This window comes from Lytechinus pictus, chromosome 14 (assembly GCF_037042905.1).
Source record: "Lytechinus pictus isolate F3 Inbred chromosome 14, Lp3.0, whole genome shotgun sequence".
NCBI classification, from domain to species: domain Eukaryota; kingdom Metazoa; phylum Echinodermata; class Echinoidea; order Temnopleuroida; family Toxopneustidae; genus Lytechinus; species Lytechinus pictus.
The window spans coordinates 28111868-28134907 of NC_087258.1; the positions used below are offsets into that span (position 1 = coordinate 28111868).

General features: G+C 35.2%; 1 protein-coding gene across 1 annotated transcript; it reads left to right on the top strand.

Moving 5' to 3' along the window:
• Nucleotides 1-14044: 14044 nt before the first annotated feature.
• LOC129276819 (uncharacterized) lies at nucleotides 14045-20517 on the top strand. Its single transcript, XM_054913223.2, has 5 exons — nucleotides 14045-14170; nucleotides 14586-14750; nucleotides 15830-15979; nucleotides 16838-16960; nucleotides 19163-20517. The coding sequence occupies exons 1-5, from the start codon at nucleotides 14138-14140 to the stop codon at nucleotides 19391-19393; spliced, it is 702 nt and encodes a 233-aa protein (XP_054769198.2). The 5' UTR covers nucleotides 14045-14137; the 3' UTR covers nucleotides 19394-20517.
• The last annotated feature ends 2523 nt before the right edge of the window (nucleotides 20518-23040 follow it).

Sequence of the window (23040 nt, forward strand, 5' to 3'; positions counted from 1 at the left end):
CAAAACAAAAAAAACATTCTATCCACAAAAAAATTTGACAAGCAAAAAAAAAAATTAAAAAAGGTCTTACAACTTTCAAAAGGGGGGGGGGCACACTTCTCTTAATGGCATTTTTACATTACAAATTTTTAATTCAAATTGTGCCTCTTAAAAGGGGGGAGGGGCACGGGCCGGCTTTGCCCCCCACCCCTGGGTGTGCCTGTATAATTCCTCTGGAAATAACAGAAATTAGTAGTCAACAGTTACACCCATATCCTACTGGAACCAGGTAGCCCCCTCTACAATACCTATGGGTATCACACAATACAGTAGTCAATAGGTTGACAGTTATGATTAGCGTGTAAGTTTGTACTCCATAACATTGACTTCATTTTGGGCAAGTAACCCAGTGTTTAGGATTCAGATAGATTCTTATTTAAAATATCTTTTTATACATTTTGACAGTAAAAAAAGGTGCTTAGATAAGATTTTTTTTCTGAAAATATGTTATAGGTACAGTTATTGAACTTGAAATCTGAAATTGCAATGTTGTTTGAGTAATGACAGGCAACTTGATAAAAGCCTGACCTATGTTTTTAAAGGACAAGTCCACCCCAACGAAAACTTGATTTGAATAAAAAGAGAAAAATCCAACGAGCATAACACTGAAAATTTCATCAAAATCGGATGTAAAATAAGAAAGTTATGACATTTTAAAGTTTCGCTTAATTTCACAAAACAGTTCTATGCACATCCTGGTCAATATGCAAATGAGGGGACTGATGACATCATTCACTCACTATTTCTTTTGTATTTCATCATATGAAATATGATTTATCCCCATTTTCTCATTGTCCTTGAAACAAAAGTTTCATTCCTCCCTGAACACGTGGAATTACCATTGCCTTAACATTTTATGGTTCAGTCAAGTTGGTCCTTATTATCAAATCTGTAAAAATTGAAATATTCTATATTTCAAACAATAAAAAACAAAAGAAATAGTGAGTGAGGGACATCATCGACTCTCTCATTTGCACGTCATTGAGTTGTGCATATAACTGTTTTGTGAAAAATAAGCGAAACTTTAAAATGTCATAACTTCCTTATTTTACATCCGATTTTGATGAAATTTTCAGCATTATGCTAGTTTGATTTTTTTCTATTTATTAAAATCAACATTTTTCTGAGGTGGACTTGGCCTTTAAGCAGACATCCCTCGGTGTCTTTTACAGTGGCTTTCATGCATTCCCCGTTGTTTTGTGTTTGCTAAAATGGAACAGAAATAGAAAGACGCTGAGTGAGTTTCTTGCTAAAAGATGTGCTGAGGAGTTTTGGGGGTTCAAGATGCCTATTATAATTAGTCTGATATTAACTTTATGTGATACGTACCAAGTGTGTGATGACGAATTGATTCATATTTATTAGTATTTATTAAGTCCTTGGAGACATCAAGTTATAAGAGAATATTATCTTTAAACCTCTGGCCAAAATAAAAAATAAAGTAAAATATTCTTTTAAGTTATCTTATGTTTCTAAATTAGAGCAAAATAGCAATGATATTTCCGTTTTGTAAAATTGTGACTTTAGGGCATTTTATTTACCATATTATCATACATGCTTAATGATCAACACTGCTGGTTTATTTAGATATAACATGATGATTAATTAGAAGACGATATAAGATGTCTGTATCAATCTCCCTACCGTGAGCTATCTTCCTTAATATTGGAAAATTTTGATTTTGAGCTTTGAATTTTAAAGCTGGAATTAAGATTGGGCTCTACTTCATAATGCCCTTTTCAGTTGACTTACTGGCCTGTATTCTCAAAAGAGGTTTCAATTATACTGTGACTGTGGTTCACAAACATAGTTTATGTAGATTTCACATAGTATCGAGCTTCAATTATAGGCACCCTTTTTCAAAAGCGCGCATTATGATTTGATTTTTCTTTGTATACATGATGACATAGCGTAATTATGTACATAAATCTGCATAAACCATGCATGGTTTTGTATCTTGTTACTATTGAAAGGTCAATGTTCCTTTTTGATGGGCCATGTTTAAAGTGTATTATTGGGAAATGAGTAAGAATATTGTACACTGACTATGATCAAAGAGGGTTTATTGACGGGGACTAATGATTGCTTTGGGAAGTATTGATGATCCATTATTATAAGCATTATACACATGTTGTATCCCACATGCCACATGTATTTCTGCTTCACCCCATGTTTGCCGTTCCTGACACAGAAGGTATTTAACTCTATGCCACCGTGACACCCACACATACCCTGTCCGCCCACTCTCTACCACCTATCCATACCATACCATGCCTCACTCCTATTCCTGTAAAATGACCTGTTATAATACCATTAAAGGGATGGTCCGGGCTGAAAGCATTTATGAATTAATAAATAGAGTAGAATTCACTGAGCAAAATGCCGAAAATTTCGTCAAAATCGGATAACAAATAACTAAGTTATTGAATTTCAAATTTTAGCAATATTTTGTGAAAACAGTCGTCATGAATATTCATTAGGTGGACTGATGATGTCACATCCCCACTTGTTCTTTTGTATTTTAATATATGATATTAGGTTTATTCAAAAAATTTCCTCCAAGAAATAGAACAATTGGATTGACAACTGATTTAGTGCATTAGATATTTATTGCTGCAACTTATGTCATTATAAGGGATACATATTATTCACACAAGTATGAAATAATGAAAAAAATATGATTTTATGTAATAACATAAGAAAACGGAAAGTGGAGATATGACATCATTAGCCCACCTAATGAATATTCATGACGACTGTTTTCACAAAATATTGCTAAATTTTAAACTTCAATAAATTTATCATTTGTTATCCGATTTCAATGAAATTTTCGGCATTTTGCTCTGTGAATTCTACTCTATGTTTTTAGATATGAATATTTTCAGCCCGGACCATCCCTTTAAGTATGAAGTACTATTAAGCACTGTCTTCCAAGAAAGCAGCAAGGGATGTAGCATAGTTTGTGTTCTTTCTGTAATGCATGCTTGTATATTTTATCTATATTTATAAGAATATTCATCATCAAACTTTACTTTGTTTTCTCTTGGATTAAAGTGTTGCCGAACCATATGAGATATGATAAGTGATGTGTTGTGGTAATTCATTAAGTGGATGTGATTTGTGGTCTTATTCTAAAAGTGTTTAGATGAAAGTATGGAGGGAGGGAAAAAGAGGAGAGAAGAAAGAGACAGAAGGGGGAGAGGAAGAGAGAGAGAGGGGGAAATTCAGAAATGTACAAAATGAAAGAAATATGGACTAATAGAGAATGAGTTTGAGAATGAGTGTGGTACGAGAGATAATACGAAAAGGGAAAAATATAGAGATGGAGGAAGTACTGAAAGGATGAAAAGGAGAACAAGAAATGAAAAAAGAAAAGAAAATTAAATAAATATGCAATGACATGAAGGAAAGATGACATTGAAAGGTCTCATCGTCTTTCGTCAAAGAAACAAGAGAGCAATTCAACTACTGGTGGAAAAGCTGCGCGAAACAGCAAGCAACTAGACCGCGAACTATAATGGTCAAGTCCGGGGGTCAAGTTCCTCTCTTACCGCATGCGCAGTCTAATCCTTTCGAAGAGGCGTGTCCTCAAAGGGTCAAAGTTGGGCATTGAGGAGGACCTAACCAGGCCCAACACACGGCTTCTACACAAAGTGAAAAACTGTCAAAAAGGTTCTCGCTTCGTGGTCCACTGACGGAAGAATTTTCGCGTTGCTCCCAGCCAGTGGCGGAAAAGCAATAAAACGTCTCATCACGCATGAAGGAGACTTGGACAATATTTGATCAGTTTGAAAATAAACTTAAACTCAGTTGTAATACGCTATGTTTGCAACATTGTATTCTTTGAACTTTGATGCATCCTCCTATTTTAGCTCTTGCCTGATTGAACTTGTATCGAATTCTATATTTCTTTAAGTTATTTAAAAATTGTTTTGGGTATATACTTCTGTTGTTAAATGGTTAGGCTTTTTTCATGTGTAAGTTGCCTAAAAATAGTACAGAATAATCATAGGGCATTGCAATGCACAAAATGCAAAAAATTGGTTCATTTGTGCTGCACTGATATAAGCATTCAAACATATAATGATCCTTCTCCCCATTTCTTTAATTGGGAATGTTCGAAATGCCTTTTTAATCATTTCCCATTATTTGTACTTGATGATGAATTAACAAACTATATTCAAAATACTCATAATGATTTGTCTGACTGTGAGTCCACTCACGCAATAGATTTAGAAAATCCATTACATTTTGACTGCTTGAAAGGCAAAGGTCTTAAATTTTCCCATCTTAATGTCCGAAGCCTTCTTGGTAATATAGATGAAATCAAATTACTCTTACAAAGTTACGATATTCACCTTCTTGCTTTAAATGAAACATTCCTAGATGATTCGATTTTTGACAGTGAACTTAATTGATAATTTTAACCTCGTTCGAAAGGACAGAAATAGGAATGGCGGCGGTGTGGCGGTGTATATACATAAATCTTTGTCTTTTGAAGTTATCAAATACGATGTTGTTAACTCATTAGAAATCCTCCCATTAATTATTCGACCAAAATTTTCAAATCCAATCATATTGCTTAATTGGTATAGACCGCCAAACAGCAATGTTCATGTACTGTATACAATCAGTATGAACAATTTTTTATCATTTTTCCTAGATAGTTTTAATTATTCTATTATTGTCATGGCGGACACAAACTGTGATCTATTGAAAGCACCTGGTTCATCCGACTTAAAACGTCTTAGTGATGTGCATAACTTATACTCACTTCAACAAATTAATACAACGTATCATACCAGGCTTACAGAAAAAACAAAGACACTCATTGATCATATATGTTAACTATACCTCAATTGAAAAAAATATATTGATATGGTGTTTTACATGTTGGTATGAGTGATCACTCTTTAAGTTATTTAGTATGGAGATCGAAGAACGAAAATTCTTCTCGAATTATCAACTATAGAAATCTTGCTGGTATTGATATTGATTCTTATTTAGATTATTTAAGTAATCAACCTTGGCATGCGATCCTTGATTATACGTGTATCAGTGAAGCAGTTTGTATATGGGAGGGATTACTTATGAATGTTATCAATCAACATATGCCTATCAAGAGCAAGAAAATAAGAAATAAGAAGTCTCCATGGATTAATTCATACGTTTTTGAACTGATTAGAAAAAGAGATAAATTAAAGCGAAAAGCGTTGAAAAACAAAGATGAGACCAAAATGAGAGAATATAGAAAATTGAGAAATAAGGTTACATTTGAGATTAGGAAAAGAAAGAAGAAATATTATTCGGACAAATTATTGAAAATAAAAAGAAATTCCAATAATACCTGGAAGTTACTAACATCATTATTACCACATACTAATAATAATAAAAATATATTTCAAACAGACAGCAAAATTTTGCTCCAAAATAGTGTAAAATTTAACGAATACTTTGCGAACATTGGTGAACATTTAGCATCCAAAATTCCAAATATGCGTGAATCTGTATCTAATCAAGATAAGCAAGCTGTATCTTCGTTCAATTTCAAAATGATTTCAGAGTAAATGGTTTTAAAACAAGTTAATCTTTAAAACAAATAAGCCTTCATGTGGAATTGACGGAATTACTGCACAATTTTTAAAGTTATCTTCTGCCGTTGTAATTCCTTCTTTAACTTATCTATTCAATAAGTCACTGCTAGATTGTGTTTTTCCAAATCAGTTTAAAATTGCTAAGGTAATACCCTTATTTAAATCTGGTAACAAGGACGACCCTTCAAATTTTAGACCCATATCAATCTTACCAACTGTTTCAAAAATTCTTGAGAAACTAGTTAGCAATCAATTGAAATCATACATGGAAGAAAACAATATACTTTGTCCCGAACAATCAGGTTTTAGAGAAAAGCATTCGACGGTAACGTCTCTATTGAAAGTTACTGATGAATTGTTGAAAGCAATGGATAATGGTCTGCAATCTTCCCTTTCTGTTTAAGATCCTTGAGAGAGTTGTGTTCACTAGACTGAACGATTATTTGTTAGAACACAATTTACTTGACCCTTTTCAGTCGGCTTACCGACCCCACCACAGTGTTGAGACTACTCATAAACGTTTCTAGTTTCATATTGCAGAAAATGGACTCTGGATCCGCTACAGCAATATAGTCCTAGACCAGTTCGTAGTTACTCATGGACAATTTTCGGTCAAATGACCTTACATTTCTTTCATTATGATAGGCAGATTTCAAAGCAAAATATTACGTAAGCTTGCCTTACATAGCAGGATGAAGAAATTGAATAGACCAGGTGACTAGAATAGCAATGTACTTGGCAAACTGTGAAAACCAGTCGTTCGTGGACGCGGTGTTGTTTTTTGTGGATGTAAATGAAAACCACAATTCAAAAGAATATATGAATAATCAAGACATCAAAGTTGGTGCTTATATTTTAAACCACCATGTCACTTTAGTACAAATGACCTTCCTCTGATCATGCGTAGAATATTTTGATCATGCGCAGAAAGGAACTACGAACTGGCTTATCTGTCTTCGGCCTTCGATACTGTAGATCACAAGATACTTCTCAATACTCTTGCAAGCTTAGGTATCCAGGACCAGGCTCTTGAATGGTTTAGATCTTACCTATCATACCATTCACATGCAGTCTGTCATTGAGGCTGTTCTCACTCAGTTCCTTAAACTAGTTTAGTGGAAACTAGTTTAACGCTAAGTGAGAACGGTCGAAGCGCTCTTGGAAGCGCTCTTCCAAACCAGTTTGGAAGACCACCTCGCGATGTAGTTTTCAAGATCGCTTCGCATCGGAAAAGTGGTTTTAGCGTAAGTGAGGACACAACCGTTCTTCGGGAAGCGATCTTCGCACATTTTGAGCGCGCTACTCCACACGACAGGTGCTGCGTATGCTGCGGTTTCGAATTTCGCGCGAAACGTGTCTCCCCACTGAGAGCGTTTCCATAGCAACAAGAGCGCTATACGTGAAGTGATTTTGAAAACCACTTTCGTGTGATCAAGTGAGAACGCTAGCAAAGCGATCTTCCAAACTGGCTTTCTGAACCGGTTCCCAGTAAACTAGTTTTAGGAACGTAGTGAGAACAGCCTCATTCTTGACGGTTTCACATCCTCCTCACGGTCATTAGGTTGTGGAGTACCACAGGGCTCTGTAGGCGGACCGACCTTATTTTCAATTTACCTACTCGGTCTTCGCCATATTTTTCAAAATCACCCTGTTCATTACCATATTTATGCCGATGATATTCAGGTTTTTGTCTCTTTTCCACCGGACCAAATTCAAGCTTCCCAAGCTTTGCGCATTTTGGAAAATTGAATTTCCGCCATTGACACCTGGATGAAATCAAATTCACTGCATCTAAACCACAGTAAATGTGAGTTCATGCTTTTTGGCTCCAAATCTCAATTAAGTAAACTTAACATAGACTCCATTTTCATTGCCGGTAATCCTGTTCCTCTCTCTGATTCATGCCGCAATCTTGGTGTCATTTTCGATTCCCAAATGTCAATGTCAAATCAGGTCACAAGTATTTGTAAATCTGTCCGCTATCAATTGCGCAACATTGGTTTCATTCGAAAATATTTAACTCGTTCTGCAACAGAGAAACTTGTGCACTCACTCATTTCCACACGTCTTGATTTCGGTAATAGTCTTCTCTTTAATATACCTCTAAAATTTCCCGACTTCAAAAACTTCAGAATTCAGCAGCTCGCATTGTTTCTCTGTCAAATAAACACGATCACATCACTCCTGTTCTTAACGACCTCCATTGGTTGCCCATAAAGGATCGCATAGTTTTCAAAATTCTACTTTTGGTTCATCATATCATCAATGGATCCGCACCCGATTACAACAAGTCTCTTATACACCGCTGTCAACCTGCACACACACTGCGATCATCCCAATCTAGTCTCTTGCATATCCCACTATCTAAAAAATCCTGGGGCGATCGAGCCTTTGCTCATGCCGGACCAGCCCTGTAGAATTCACTACCACAGGAGCTGAAAAACTCAAACTCTGCAACCTAAAATTGCATTTGTTCACCAGCAGGTACTAGGTTTGAAGACAGTCATTTTTCCTCATTTTTAATTTTACCCTTTCTTGTACTTCTCTTAGTTCTCTTTGCTTTATGTTATGCTCTCTTCTAAGCGCCTTGAGCATTTAATCAAAATGGAAAAGACGCTATATAAATCGTATGTATTATTATTTATACTGGTGCTGTTTTCATCGACTTGAAAAAAGTTTTCGACACCGTAGATGCGTCGATACTTATTAAAAAACTCTCGAGAATTGGCGTATCGACGGAAGCCTTACCCTGGTTCGAAAGCTACTTGTATAATAGGAAGTTGTGTACTTATATAGATTCTGCAATATCAAATATATCATATATAAATTATGGAATTCCTCAGGGATCTATACTTGGACCAATTTTATTTACAATTTATATAAATGATCTCGTAACCCAAGTAAAAAACTGTCATTTGCATCTCTATGCAGACGATATAGTGTTATATTTTTCTCATAAAAATATTGATGTTATTGAAAAGACTATTAATTTTGACCTACGTAAAATTTACAATTGGTTATGTTGTAACAAACTCAGCCTTAATGTTGAAAAAACAATTTGTATGTTATTTGAGACTGGGGCAATGCTGTCTAAATGTAACACTTTTAATGTATCCATATCTGGTAGACGTATCAATCAACAAAATAGTGTTAAATATCTGGGAATGTATATTGATACAAAACTAAAATGGGATATACATATTGATGAAATGTGCTCAAAAATTAGTAAGGTAGTAAGCTTTCTGGCCCGTCTTATATATCTAATATCAGTATCCAATCTGGATAATTTACAAGTCTGTTATTCTCCCACTTTTCGACTATGCTGATATTGTCTATGATTCAGCAAGCAAAAAATATACAGACCGTTTGCAAAAATTACAAAATAGGGCCGGACGTCTCATTCTAAAGATAAATCCATTTAATCACGTTTCAAACAATGACGTTCACACAAAATTGGGATGGCAATCTCTGCAATCTAGGCGAAAAATAAATTTGAATGTAATGGCTTACAAATCGCTTCATAACTTAGCTCCAGGTTATTTCGAAGAGTCTTTCCAATATTGCAATTATTCATATTCACTAAGATCACATGGATATATCAAAATTCCCAAACCCAAGAGTGAATGCTGCCGAAGAACATTTATATATAGAGGATCGCGAGAATATAATGACCTTCCTTATACAATTAAATCATCAAATAGCCTATATACTTTTTATAAAAATCTTAATCAGAAAAATCAATCTTGTCCTGATCTGTAAAGAATAGTGCGACAAGGCGGGTGGGGCGTAGGGTTGGGTGGAGGGCAGGTTTCGGGGAGGGGTGGGGGTATCTTACAATGTTTTCTTTTTCCATTATTTTTTTTTTCTTTCTGTGGTTATTTTGCTTGGATTTTAAACCATGTTTTTCTTTTTGTCATGTACAGTATTCTTTTGTTATGTATGCTCTGGACCCCAGGGAAGAACAGCGTTGTTATATTAACAAAGCTGAGTGGGCATCTCCAGCCATTTCACTATACCTTTCACTTTTATTTTGTACATACATTTACCTTGTTTTTTTTTTTTAATGTTGTGATATGGAAAATAAATACCAATACCAATACCAAAAGGAAGGGGGGGGGGGGGGCTATCGCCTATCGGGTACATTACACATATTTTTTCTACATATTACATATATATACACACACACACAGTGGCGGACCTTGACCCTGGGGCGACAAAGCATTGGAGGGGCACAGCATTGTTCACAAACAATACAGTGCCCCTCCAATGCTTTTTCTCCTCCGGGTCACGGTCCGCCACTGTGTGTGTGTATATATATATGTATATATATATATATATATATATATATATATATATATATATATATATATGTGTGTGTGTGTGTGTGTGTGTGTTTATATGAGCAGAATTTACGATTCTATCAAAATATTACCATGAATTCTCATCAGTATTAATATTATTTCATATCAACTACATGTAGTTAAATCGAATGAAAAAATCACGAAAATCTTCAAGAAAGTGATTATTTCTTGCGAAGTTAAATCAAGATTAATAATTTTCATCTGAATATTACATTCAACGAAACATGAAGGGAATTTTACATCACCTGGGCAGCATTTCATTGAAGGACTGGTTTATCACAGTAACAGCGATTCTATAGCCAATAAAAATCAAGGAAATGTGTAAGATCTGGAGGACTTAAAGGAATGCTCCGGGCTGAGTAAATAAATAGAGTAAAATTCATACAAAAATGCTGAAAATTTCATCAAAATCAGATAACGAAGTTATTGAATTTTAAAGATTTGTATTATTCCGGTGAAACAGTTCTAGGCATGTCTTCATGAATATTCATTAGATGGGCTGATGTGTCACATCCCCACTTTTCGTTTTGTTATGTTATTACATGAAATCATAATTGTTTACTTTTTCATAAATTTGTAAATGATGTGTCTCCATTATATTGAAATACGTTGCAGCAAGAAATAACTAATGCACTTAATCAGCTGTCAATCCAATTGTTTTAGTTTTTGGTAGAATTTTTTTGAATAAACGTAATTTCATATATTAAACTACAAAAGAACAAGTGGGGATATGACATCATCAGCCCACCTAATGAATATATATGAAGACATGCCTAAAACTGTTTCACCGGAATAATGCAAATCTTTACAATTCAATAACTTCGTTATTTGTTATCCGATTTTGATCAAATTTTCAGCAATTTGCTGTTTGAATTTTATTCTATCTATTGAGATATATATTCGAAAGTCAAAAAGGGGCCTAAGCTTTCGATCCTAGCAAAATCTTCGTCGGAGGCAAAATGACAAACATATAAAGTGGAACAACCATAATATAGACCACAAACAAGCTACAGCAACACTAGAAACAAGGAGACAAAAGGGACATTAGTGAGTAGAGAAGACCAATCAGGTTAGTGAAGGGGATGAAAGAAAAGGAGTAGGCAGACACAAAGGGAAGTTAGTGTAAGTAAGGCCAGTAAAAAGCCTCAAGCCAAGAGGGATTAAGATAATGAGGCAGGCAACATCAAACAGGATCTGGAACAAAACAGTGATAATGGGATGAATAACAGAGAATTAGTGAGAGGTGGGTCAAACAGGTTACAAAGAAAGGCATAATAAACTGGTGCATAAGAGTGGGGGGAAAAGGAAAAGAATGGGGAACAACTGATAATGTGCAAAAGACATAAGTATATATGATAAAGCATTAAACAAACTAAGAGAAGGTAAGTGTAAATATGTATCTATAAGTGATAATATAATATAGGGTATTTATATTGCGCACATATCCACCTTGTTAGGTGCTCAAGGCGCTCCTATATGTATATGAATATATCCAAAAAAGAAATGTATATGAAAAAATATTAATACACATATGGTGTAACTGATATTGTAATCCGCTAGGTGTGACGGGAAAAAAACATAAGACTATATATTAGGAAAAAAAAAAAAAACCTGTATATGTGAAAAAGAGGAAGCAAATTGCCTAAAAAGGTAAAAGCAAATATAGAAGAGAGGGGGTGTATTATGAAGAAACCATAGTATACATGTAAATAAGCAAATGTGGTAAATCTAAAAGAGGTGAGTGGAGAAACAAAAAAATATATATAATAATTATTATATCGCCTGAATAAGGAAGGAAAAATTGGAGCTGAGCTTGTATGAGATATGGGAGGAAAGTAGAGGAAGAAACTATAATGTAACTATTCAAAAGAGCTGAGGGGAAAAATTATATGTATATATAAATTGAAAGTGGATATGAAAGAATAATCAGTCGTTCCCCTCTTGAATGTTCAGGCCATGAGGTTGGGTGGTGCGAAGTCGTCTCATCCAGAGCTTCTCCCTGCTAGTACGGACTGAGTCAGGACGGGTACCTAAAGATTCGATGCCCTGTAGCATCATGTCAGTGATGGAGTGGTTGGGGAGGTTAAAATGGCGGCCAACTGGAGTGTCCAGCTTTGCTGTGTTGACGGTGGATCTGTGCCCGTAGAATCGTTTCTTGAGTGTGGTCTTGGTTTCCCCTATTTATTGTACCCTACAAACTCTGCAAGTGATGAGATATACAACATAAGTGGTAGTGCATGTGATGTTGCCCTTGATTTGGTGAGACAGGCTGGTAGAGTTGCTGGTGAAAGTATCGCCCTCGTGAAGGGCGATATATATTCTAAATCACCTCAGCCCGGAGCATCCCTTTAAACTTTGATGAAACGCTCCTTTGAACGTTTTTACCGACGGACGTATATCGCCCTTTTCTGATAACATGTTGTTTCTTGTTATCAAGAATTTGCATTTTGTTAAAAAATCTTTGATGAAATAATTCAAATTTTTGACATTTTAATTTGTGTTAACGAAATTAAGACAACTAAATGCATGATAAAAGAAAGTGAGAAAACATGCACATCAGGGGAGCGTTTCATGAAAGTTGTCAGCACTGACAAGTTGGCTTTCTCTGACAGTTACCATAGCAACAGTCAGAGGCAAGTGCCTCACAGCCAATCAAAACCAAGGATTTCACTGAAACTGTCAGCACCGACAATTTAGTCAGTGCTGACAACTTTCATGAAACACCCCCCCAGAATGTACGCCGGCTGACAAATATACAGAGTGACAGTCCTAAATAAATGGCCTTTATGCATACCAATAATTGCATGGAGATCATATTCACGCTATTCCAATATTTTTTTTTTATTTGGAGAGTAGATATCCTAATTTTAAAACTTGTTAAATGCCCTTCGAAGAATCCGCTTCGACCTAGGTCGCTAAACGTGCGGATTTTCGTGACGTCATTAAGTGGGAGAGGGCAGAACTACTCGCGTGCATGCTGGACATTGATAATCATAACAGAATAATTAAAATCAAGATATTCGACTTAATTAGATTTACATATTTTTTATAACTTGTTTTAACTTGTTGATAACGCTAATTGTTTCTGGTGAGAGCTTCAGGAATTTGATCAGATAGGTCTATCTCACTTCAGGATCACCATTCGTTCTTTTAGTGGCTCGTAACTAACTAACTAACAGCTCTATGACACTGGTTCCGGGACTCCCGGCTGCTCAGCTGGGATACGTGCATGCACACTGCATGCAACCTGCGCAGTGAGCTAACCAGCTAGAAAACCCATTCCTCTATCGTCATATTTTCATGGCAGAAAAAAAAAAAACTTCATGTTGTATATTTAATGTAAATGTCATGCTTCTTTCTTAAGTTGGACCGGAATGACTGATTAGGAGATATTTTGCCTTGAAAAAAAAATGACGATAGATGACACCGACACGTAGGGCCTACGGTTGAATAAAACTAAGTTTATTACATATTTGGTAGGCCTCTTTGAAACTCATTTTAAATACATCAAATTCATTAAATTTTTTCATATATCATCATGTACATGTATGCTCTTGTTTATCAATTTTCTGTATTTTCATTGTGAGACTTTGTGGGATTTGTTGAATGTCTCGGTTTGAATCTGTAGCCAGCACGTAGACATATCACTCTGCTCTCCCAGCTTAGACACTCAATGACGTCATCATCAAATCCTTCCGGGTTCGTATCAATCTTAGAGGCGTTATACTATTTTTAAAAATGATCTTTATGATCACTAAAGTTTAGCATTGCCCTCTTCATTCTTTAAGCTTTAATTTGATATATAAATCGTCATAAATGTCTATACTTTAGAGCAACTGAGATCTCTCGAAATAAATAAATGAGTTATCATTATTCTCAGTAAGCTATTTATCTCAGACTTTGTTTCATTCTAAGCTTTATCAAGATTGATCTCCTAAGTTTCATAAGGAGATGGTTTCACAACCAATCACATCCCCTTCTTAATCAATTAATACAATTAATTTATATAAATTAGTTGGAAATAACTCCTTATTTGAACATCAGTCAACAGAGGCTCTCCATTGAGGTGTAAGCATATCAACACACATCAAGCAATACGTGCATTGTTGAGGTCTTACCAGAGTTGCCTTCATTGTTCTGATTATGTCATCATCCGAGAAGATAATGGATTCAGAGGTGATTTCATTTGACAATTATCTAGTCAAAAATGTTTTTCTTCTATTTATCTTGGATTTCGAACATTTAGGCCCGAATTCACAAAGGTGGTTTCGTTTGAAACCATGGTTTTTAGAAACCGTGGGTTTTAGAAACCATGGTTTCTACAAAAACCACCTTTGTGAATTCGGGCCTTAGTGTTTATTTTTGGGAGGTACACATTTTTTGCGATGATATAGAATTGGAAGAAAAAAAGGAGGAGGAAGAAGCTAGAAGAAGAAGAAGAACTTGAGGAAGAAGAAGAAGAAGGAGGAGGAGAAGAAGAAGGAGGAGAAGAAGGAGGAGGAGGAGGAAGAGAAAAAGACGAAGAAGATATATCATCATTGTTGGTTCGATAAAATTCTTTTCACCTCGTTTTTCTGGATATTCTTCTCAGCCAGCTAAACTTCATGCGATCTCATCCATCATTGTCTCTATCATTGTTACCGTTGGGGTGATCGTTGCTACAGCTATCCTAGCCGGGGGTGATTACGGAAGAGGCTCGAACTCGTGCATGATCACGGATGGAGGGGCAAGTTCCAAAGCTATGACTTCTAGCAAGGTAAACAATGTTTAGGAAATTATGTGATTTTATACATACGAGGCCTGTAAGGAAGATATATTTCTCTCTAAATCAATTAAATATGAAACATAAGACTAACAACGAGATGAAAAAGCAATGAAACAAACACGATATCTCAACTGTCAATTCTTCAAGGTTAGAAACTAAATGCCATATAAACTGTTAAGATTTTCATTATTATTATTGTTATTATTATCATAATTACCATCATCATCACCATCATCATTGGATGTATATCGCTTTTATGGGCCTTTTTGTTCAATTGAGGTGCCAGTGGATATATGGATTAAAGTCAGAGTGTTCTAATCCTTGCTCTAACGAGTACTGAAATTTTGGGGAAAATCCATATATTAAATCGGATGGAAAGTAAGAAAGTTATGACATTTTAAACTGTCGCCTATTTTTCACAAAACAGTTCTATGCTCAACTCAGCGACATGCAAATGAGAGAGTCGATGATGTCACCCAATCACTATTTTTTTTTTTTTTATTGTTTGAATTATTTACAATAGTTCATTTTTTACGGATTTGACAATTATGACCATCTTATTTGAACCACAAAATGTTTAAACAACCGAATTCCACATGTTAAGGGAGGAATTAAACTTTGTTCATATGACAATGAGGAGAAAATTTAAATATTTCATATTTCATATAATAAAATACAAAAGAAATAGTGAGTGGGTGATGTCATCATTTGCATACTCACCAGGTTGAGCATAACTTTTTTGTGAAATTTAGCAAAACTTTAAAATGTCATAACTTTCTTATTTCAGATCCGATTTTGATGATATTGTCAGTTTTATTCTTGTTTGATTTTTCTCTTTCTATTCAAATCAACTTTTTGTTGGGGGTGGACTTGTCCTTTAAGAATGACTGATGAACCTAATACGCGTTTAACCAAATCGTCAATGAATATACAATTTACCACAAGAAAGGATTACCAGTCGTTCTTAAAGTCGCTCTTAACTTAAGAACAGCTTTATGAAACACCCCCAGGTTTGATCACACCACTATTTGTGCAGTGTAAAATAACACCGTTGTTATAAACTTGTATAGGCTATGGATGTGATGATCATGAAGGGTGATGAAGAGATTGGTATGCAGACAACATGGTATGACTACAGCTCAAACACCTTACAGGCTGAGACACCATCAGGAGCATCCGGGCAATTCTTCAATTCAACCATTGTCATTGATTACAACAGGGTAAGGAAAGACGGCAATCCCGGGGGTAGGGTGGGGAGGGGGGGTATTCTCCCTTCTAGTTTCCATATTTTGTACAGCATCGTAGAGTCTCGTCCCCCTGAAGTGACTAGAAATAGACCAGTTTGTAGTTACTTATGGACAATTTTGGTCAAATGACCTTTCATTTATTTCATTGTGACAGGCAGATTTCAAAGCAAGATATTACGTATGCATGCCTTACATAGCAGGATGAAGAAATTGAATAGACCAGGTGACTAGAATAGTACACCAGTAAACCTCAATGAAGGTATTTGTTGTATTTCTACTTTGAATGCATATTATGGCATGCTGTACAATGTACTTGACAAACTCTGAAATACCAGTCGTTCGTGGACTCATTGTTGCTCTTTGTGGATGTGAATGAAAAACACAATTCAAAAGAATATATGAATAATCAGGACATCAAAGTTGGTGCTTATCTCATTAGATTTTAAACCACAATGTCATTTTAGTACAAATGACCTTCCTCTGATCATGCGCAGGATGGAAGAAAGTACGTGCCACGTATAATGAAGACATGTCACCAGCATGATCAGGGAGGGTGGGGGTGGAGGAATCATGAGAGAGAGGAAGATGGAGGAAGGAGATAGTGTGAGAGAGAGAGAGAGAGAGAGGGAGAGAGGGAAAGAGGGAGGGAGAGGGAGCTGGGGGGGGGGGGGGAACTCGGGGGAAACAAGCATATAAGCACCGGGAAGACAAGTTTGAATTAAACAATGTGTGCATGATAATGATCTTTTCACTAATAACAGATTCATGAATGAAGTTTCTTTATGCATAATTATGCAAGTTCATTCTTTAATGTTATCATAATTTTTTCAGGAAGTGATTTTTATCAGTATCCTTGATCAACACAAATGCTATGCATCGTCTCTGAGTGGGGATATGAAAGAAATGTCAGATCGATCAATTGAATTTATGGGACGTGAACAGGATCATGAACAGGTAAAGATAATTACATGTAGTATTAAACGTATATAGGTTCACGGTCAAATATAGTTTACAGAATTAAACAAATATATATCAAAGAATAAAAAAATTATCTTGTTATAAAAGTGTTCTATCTGAACGCTCAATTATACGGTTCCTCTGTTTTTTCATGTTGAGGAAGATATCCAATGTAATTTGAAAAAATGTCCAGTTATCAATATGTAACGTAACATAATCCCATGCAGCACATGTAAGGGTTTAACTTTTGTCGAATACTTTTTGCTTCTTGACTGTTACAAGTTTATGCCATCAAAATGGAAATCACTCTTCCTATCTCAAAACTTTCATCCCATTGTCGATAACATGTCATTGATCCCAACTTTAACTATTGATGGCATTACTTGAGAAGAAATAGGTGTACCAAAATATATAATTTACTCATTTTTCTGAAGGAAAACAATCCATCAATTTCGAAAGTATATACACGATTAAATGACACTTTTGGTTTTCAACAAGAACAAAGTAAGAGAACTTTTAAAATTACCTTTACGTGTTACTATAGATACAAGACTTCGAGCTCTACAATGTCAGATTTTTAATAAGTTGATTCCTACCAATGTTTGGTTATTCCGTATTCACTATTTAACTGATATACGTTGTGAATTTTGTAAATTCGCCTGAAACTCTTGCGCATCTTTTTTCTCTTGCCATGTCGTTAATCAATTATTGAATAATGTTGGTACACTCTTTGCTTGACTTGATCTTCCTCATTTCCTCTCAGAAAAATATGTTCTCTTTGGTATCTGTAAGTCCAAAATCCCCAGAAATTTATTTATTTTGAACTTTTTGCTCCTGTCAGATAAACTATATATTTAGATTTCGATGCAACGAAACAAAACCTACTCTCTCCTACTGTTGTATTTTTCTTTTATCATTTGAAACTGTTGAATATACTATAGCGCATAGGAAATGCAAAGCATGTTGGCAAGTGGGTCACCATTTTGAATATCGTAAAGAGGCGATAAAAGCAGAAAGCTGTTTTGTTATGGTTTTTTTTCATAGGCCAAGTGCCTGATTATTTTGTGTTTTGTTGTAAACAAACAGGGCCCTGTCTTACAAAGAGTTGCGATTTATCCGATCAAACAAAACTATGGACGGCCAGCCACGTCAAAATCTAAAATGCAAATTTGTTCAAAATATTTTCTAGATAGGATATATATTCATTCATACATCGTCCTCTTGGAGATTTAGTGTGATTCTCTTTGTTTACTAAGGAGATTGTGCAAATTTCTTGTAGAAAAGTAATGTTATGGATGGTTTTCCATACAGTTGCGATTGACTTGATCAATCGTAACTCTTTGTAAGACTGGGCCCTGATGTCTTCTTATGTTATTCTATTTTATATGTTTCACATAATATGCCATTTTAATCTTACTATGTGATCCGTTATATCATGGATGTTTTGTTGTCTTCATAGCCGTACGCAGACATTTTTCGCTGGGGGGGGGGGGGGGGGGCAGCATGCATAAAATTTTTCAAAAAAAACTCAAAAGCGAGGGAGCGCTTTTGCCTTTTTTAAAGTGGAATCAAAGGATTTCTTGCATTCTTTTGGTGAATTTTGTGAAAATGTTCAGTAAAAAATGCAAGTTTTCAAAATTTCGGGGGGGGGGGGGGGAGGGCAACTGCCCCCTGCTGCGTACGGCCATGGTTATGTTTACTATGGATGAAGAGGATCAAATAAAACATTAAAAAAAACAGTTAATATCATTATCTATAAACGACTCCACCATTTACCCGAAATCATGAGCCTCCCATTTTTTCTTTTTGGACGTTATGAGAGTTTATTCGAATTTAGTGCTATGTACTATATTCAACTAGTGTTTCTTTAACTTCTTGGTTATTTGTAGGTGGTTTACTATTCTTTCAACTTTGAAATATTAAACAATACAAACACTTGAAAATAAAAGACGATATTATTATGTTTCTACTTCGTTTTACCAAAATGAGCATAAATCACTGAAAACAGACCAAAGTTGTGTAAATCCTGAAATAATTACATGTAGCTATAGTAACATTCTGAATTGGAATTCCCTCGGTTTACTATTCAAATTACATATACTAAGTCTTGGTCTGAAAAAAAAGTATATTATTTCATGACCTTTACACATAATCATGCTTTTCGTTGTTGTTTATCCCCCCCCCCCCCCATCCATTTAGGCAATGGACATAAAAATGCACAGAGATATTGACTTGAACTATAGAACGGATGGCCAGATTCCTGCTGGATACGTAAGCAAAGCCAACGGACCAATCATACGCGCTCTTTGCATGGGAGCTGACTCCTATTGGACGAAACCGAGAATGACGTCAAGCGATATTCGTCGTCGGGAAATCAGAATTTCTACCCGTATTTGTGTTTTCTTTATCTGCTTCAATTTGAATTTCTAATTGCTCTTTTGATTTCCTCTGAAGAAATTTAAACGTAAATAAAAGAAGGAAGAAAACGGAAGAGGGGCCGATGGGGGAAGGGGGGGATAGGGGTGTCAGAAATTTGAAATTACAAAACTGTAATGCAATACCACAAACGGTCCTACACTGTACACATCCAGACCTACATAAAATAAATGAAAATATGCTGTATGCAGTATTGATACCAACTTATGCACGTATGTACAAAATTAATTTACTGTAAACTGTAATGTTGATTTAGTAAGTGCAAACTTACGCTTATATACCTTTACTATGGACTCTTGATAATTGAAAATAGAAAGTTATTACTATCACATATTTTGGAGAAATAATGTGTTTATAGAAATACGGGCATTGAAATATTGCTAATTCTTAATGTCCTTTATTTTCAGAAAAATGTACTACTTTGCCAGTGCAGACTTTCTTACCAAATTTACTTTTGAAAATTGAATTACAAAGGACAAGTTGGTATCATTATAAATGCCTCACTCTCGTTATTGCTTTCGACATCTTCTGATAATCTAGAGTCGTTGTATCCGGTATACAATTTCTTTTTCTTCGAATGTAACTATATTGATTACGTAATATCATCTTTCCGATAGAAACCCTCGGAAATAGTAGCAAAGACTATTTCAAAATTTGCCCATTGTCGCTATTCCAGACAAGTGGGAATTCCCACTTCCCTGGTTATTCAATCTTGTGATGTATCAAGGGTTCCATGACATTTGCTCCGGCGACAATTGCTCCGCTCGAAATTCCGCACACTGATCGAATGACCAACTTCAACCCTAAACACTAAACCTACCCTAAACCTTACCTTAACTAACCCTATTGCAACCCTTACCCTACATCTTATACGAAATTAAGCGAGGAGCAATTATCCCAGGAGCAGTTTGGAATGGGTGCGATAGAGCAGAGAAAGGAAGCAGTTTGAAAATACTTCCACCAATTTAGTTCTATTTGATCATAATTGCTATGAGCTACAAACTGTTAATTTTATTGCGTTATACTCTGTAATGGTTTAGAATAAGCATTGTTAACTGAATGATCAATAAAGAATGCTACATATCAGATCAATAAATTCAACTGACTCCCAATCATAGAGACATATCTCAGTGTTTACAGGCCTTACAGATCCTTTTTACAATTATCTACATGAACTCGTAGGAAAAAATGTATAAGTTTCAAGGAAGATTGTAATCCAAAGACAAGTCACTCCTGGTGGGTGTTTCATAAAGCTGTTCGTAAGTTAAGAGCGACTTTAAGAACGACTGGTGATCCTTTCTTTTGATAAATGGTATATTCATTAGCGTTGGTTTTGCGCGTAAGAAAGGATCACCAGTCGTTCTTAAAGTCGCTCTTAACTTACAAACAGCTTTATGAAACGGCCCCCTGGTCCGATTCGGATTTATGGTGCTCGCTCGTTTTAGGATAGTTTCTGCTGAGTTGTGGAATAGCATTTTACGGAATTTAGAAGATATGACATTAAAAATTAAAACTAAAAATTCAATAACTTAGTTATTCTCTGACGGATTATCGCCAAACTTTCACTTTATGTATCCTTACTGTAAAGAATACAGTATCTTTAAGTGTGTCCTACAGTGTGTGCCACAGTATCTTCACAGTGTGGAACACAATGTGAAATCACCTTCACACTGTGAAATTGAAAGGGGAATGAAACCTATGGAACAAGTGGGCTTGTATGGAAAGAGAAAAATCAAAGAATAAGATCAAAGAAAATTTGAGAAAAATCAGACAAATAATGAGAAAGTTATGAGCATGTGTATATTGCGATCACTAATGCTATGGAGATCCTCCTATTGGCAATGCGACAAAGAAATGTGATGTCACATGTGAACAACTTTCTCTGTACGTGATGGACTATAAAATGCCCCCAAAATGTATCTTTTTGCTTTTTCTTATGGTAATATACAAACTCTTTATCCATAATATATTCTTTGAAAATCTGTATCACATGCCCTCCTATAGAAAGAATACATAATCTACTGATAGAAGTGATAAAAAGGCAATTTAAGTGAAATACATATAAAAGTAATGGGAAAGTTGTTCACATGTGACATCACACATATTTGTCGCATTGCCAAATGTTTCTTTGATTTTTTTGTTTTCACACAAGCTATCTTGTTTCAAATGTTTCATTTTCCTTTTAAGTATTTCAACAGTGTGAATCACATATTCATATAGTCGACCATGTGAACACGCTGTGTACAGTCACACTGTCGAGGACTGGTGTCCACATTGTTGAAATTTCACAATGTTGAATTTGAGCATTTTAACAGTGTAAATAATATTTTCACACACTCTTAAAATGTTGGGCAACATTCCCTGGGTAGTTTTCAACCAATACTGTATAGTTTTCACCCAAAGCACACATTATTGGTTTAACCCGCCATTGGATAAAGTTTTAACCAATTGTTGTATGGACAGTATGTTGCCCAACATTAAGATTGTATAGTCCACTATGTGAACACATAGTGTGATACTGTGTTCTTTCCAGTAAGGATGCTTCTTGAATTGTTGAAATGTTCTTATTAATTGATATCAGGGTGAAATAAAGGGCAAGTGCACCCCAAGGACCCAACAAAAGAAAATGTTGAATTTAACGTAGAGAAATATCAAATAAGATTAACAGTGACAATTTCATCAAAATCGGATGTGGAATGAAAAAAGGTTGACATTTTAGATTTTTCGTTCATTTTTCACAAAACATTTATACACAACACAGCGAGAGAGTTGATGATGTTACCGACACACCATTTCTCTTGTTAAAAATTGTTGAAATTATTCAATATTTCACTTGTAATAACGAGAAGGATGAGAGATACGGAGGAGACAAGAGAGAGGGGGGAGGGGGGGGGGGGAGTCCACACCCTGCCGAGAGCCTGCAACATCTTGATTCATCTTGAATCTTTAATCAGAATAAAAAGAAACACATTTGATTTTACCTTAATATAGTAAAGCGGATAAGCCGAAAAATTGTGCAAATTATGACTAAAGTATGAAAATTTCACAAGTATTAGTATATGCCATAAGATTTATTTTAAATATGGGAGATAAATTTATAAATCCCATTTTCGGCCGTTGCCATGGCAATGGCTTGAGATGTTATTAATACATTTAGCAACCAAAATATCTTTATCAAGCACTGTAAAATTAGGGGAAATTAAAGATAAATAAGATTCTACAACCTTTTCTTTATCATTTTTTTTCTGGGAAAAAACAAGCCGTTGCCATGGCAACGGACGAATTTGAACTATCTCAGTAATGTTGAATATTTCTAAATTTCATATGTAATCAATTGGATGCTTAAAAATGATCTTTTTGGTCATCTATAATTATTATGTTTATTAGCCATTTACATGGGAATGTATGTTATTTTGGAGAAATTAATCCGTTGCTATGGCAACGGCAAAAAAATGGCATTTACAAATTTACCTCCCATCTTTAAAATAAATCTTACGGCATATACTAATACTTGTGAAAGTTTCATGCTTTAGTCAAAATGTGCACAATTGTTGTGATTTTTAGAGCTTATCCGCTCTAATGTTGAGCAATAATCTATGTCATATAAGAGGTACGTTATTGATTTGAATGTTTTTTGTTTG